The sequence below is a fragment of the Phaethon lepturus genome, unplaced genomic scaffold (assembly GCF_000687285.1).
Source record: "Phaethon lepturus isolate BGI_N335 unplaced genomic scaffold, ASM68728v1 scaffold32780, whole genome shotgun sequence".
NCBI classification, from domain to species: Eukaryota; Metazoa; Chordata; class Aves; order Phaethontiformes; family Phaethontidae; genus Phaethon; species Phaethon lepturus.
In genome coordinates this window covers 1-2500 of record NW_010511738.1, presented here as the reverse complement: position 1 = coordinate 2500, position 2500 = coordinate 1, and the positions used below count along the sequence as shown (strand labels likewise).

The window sequence follows — 2500 nt, the reverse complement described above, 5'->3', positions numbered from 1 at the left end:
TGGTTTTAGAGAAGACATTCCTCACATTCCTGTATGTACCATCTGATACCAAATTATGCCATTGAAAATTGTCTTCCATTCATGTGTCTTACTTCCTATCTCATACTAATCAACTTACCTTCTTTTCTAAGCATTCTGCAAATTTCAACTGCTTCAACAGCTTCTTCTGCTTGTTGCTGAAGCGATTGTCCTGTTCTGCACTTGTTCCCTAAAGCACAGAAAATAAGATTTTTAGTCTGTATGACATTCAACTATCTTCAAGTATTAGTTTCCCACACTTTTGCACTGGACAGTGCACAGCAACACCAGTCAGCAAATAAGCCTTTTCAGGTGAAATAAGCCTTTCCTTTTCAAGTCCCTTTCAATTTTAGCATTACAGTATTCACTGCTGAAGATTTAGGGGTAAGTAAGTCTCTGAGCTCTACAGTGACACCTTAATCATATAATCTTCCTGGCATACTACTTACAAATTTAGAAGTACAATAGCATCAAAGTGCTATGAAAAGGACTTATGCTGGAATTCACAAATTCCTCAGAAGGAATAAGCTCTTTTTCCTCTCTCCAAGAACAAAACCATCATATTTATTTACAGTAATATCTATGAGACCTTTGGGTAAAGTTCTCTGAAGCAAATCTGTCAACATGGAGCCAGCAAGAGCACAAAGAATACTATTTCATTGATCATGCTCCGTTAAAGTTCACCAACTCGTTCCACTTTCATGAACGGAAACTATAGGTTAATTCATTTGCAATTGAAAGGTTTGAATGTCCAGTTCTGGAAAATTTACTTGCAGAGAAGTAAACAGAACCGTACAGAACAAGAGTATGTGCAGAACTGCATCCAAATACTGATGACCTGTTAATGATTCAAATCACATGTGAAGTGAAGTTTATTCAAGAAACCAATCTGACTGATGGAAAACACATTTAACACATGCAATTTCCTATGCACTGAAGAAGGGGTTGAGTACAAGCAATAATACAAGCTGCGACAGAACCAAAGGACAATAAATAAGAAAAAGCTCAGTTTCTAAGGTAATGTAATCACTTCATTCGATCAGAAGGCACCTATACTTAGCAACATAACATGTTACGAAGTCATCAGATATTGAAAAGGAACAAACTATTAATATTCCTGTTTGCTATTCTGGAACACAGGAATCCTAAACACAGATTGCGGCACTGGCAGTTACCAGGATTAATTCTGTTTAAAACTCTTTATAATATTTGCAGTCTACTGTGTGGCTTACACATTAGCAACAAATACAATGTTTGTCAGATCACTCAAGAATTTAATGTTCTATAATTTTTTTTAATTCTGTCTTTCAGAACCCAGAGTAAAATGGAAATGAATGACATTTTTCTTAACCTGTTTATAACACATGGCAAACAGCAAGGGTCACCAAACAAGACACAGTATCACAGGAATTTCAAGGTAGAGGCTAAATAGTTTGCACTGACAACTTGACAGAAGTCTTAAGAACTGAAAGAATCATTAGTAACAGCTTTCATGATACGGTGTGTTCAAACTGCTCCTCTGCTGCAAATTTGTGATTTCCACAAGAACTCTGGTTTCTCCTGAACCCAGACTAAACTAGACCAGAATACTGTTTACAGCCCCATTTCAGTGCCACGTTGCTTTTGGTTTTATGAGGAAGTCACCTTTCAGAGGCCAGCTTAAAAGAATACTAGATTTCTAATTCAGTGTCTTCAGTCCTCGTAATTCTGCTGTAAATTACAACTACTTGATTTGTAAGCTTTTAAACAATTGCATTAGAAAGGGAAAGTGTGGATTTAACTTATTATTCTTCTCAGGCTATTACATCAACACAAAATTGAATTAAGTGAAGGGTTACGTGTGCCCTCATGTTTTAAGAGCATCCTAGTTGCAGGAATAGAAAATAAATGGGCTGAACAGGTGAATGAATCTTGGAAAATTAAATTGGTTTTCAAAATTGCCAAGGAACCCCCCAAAAATAGGTTCATTGTAATTAATGGAAGAAAAGGTTGAAAAATAAATGTACCCTCGGTAGGTTACTGCTTAATAGTCTCTGCAGAAAATACAGCACAGCTGTAAGAATAGTAAAGAAAAACTCAATGATTACACACAAAAAAAGTCAAATACCAACCTAAAAATATAGCATAACTTCTTTTTCCTTTAAATGCATTTAATAACCGTTATGTCGCGGTCTAAAAATTTATCTCTAAAAAAGGGTAGTTTTGTTTATTTGCTTTGAACGTGGACACCAAAGTGCATTGCACTGCAAAACCGGGTTCACCTCCCATCTGCCCCTTGGCCTTTTCTCCCACACCTCCTCGCATTTAAGGGCCGTCAAGAGTTGAGCTGGGGTGCAGCCGTGACACAAGCGCGCCCAGGGCAGGCCCGACACGGTGGGACTCCTCTTCCTCCGGCGGGGTCAGAGGCCCAGCCGCCCCGAGGCCTAGCGCAGGAACCGGCGTTCCCAGGCCGCAGCGGGGTGCGGGGCCAGGTTGGACGAAC

General features: G+C 38.8%; 1 protein-coding gene across 1 annotated transcript in view; it reads right to left on the bottom strand.

Annotated features, from left to right (window-relative positions):
• Nucleotides 1-208, bottom strand: part of SRRM1 (serine/arginine repetitive matrix 1) — a gene marked incomplete at its 5' end in the record, with an annotated part of 15874 nt that extends 15666 nt beyond the window's left edge. Inside the window, one exon of the mRNA XM_010284945.1 lies at nucleotides 119-208. Within this exon, the coding sequence (XP_010283247.1) occupies nucleotides 119-208 (90 nt within the window). The remainder of the gene's footprint in view (nucleotides 1-118) is intronic.
• Nucleotides 209-2500: the final 2292 nt, after the last annotated feature.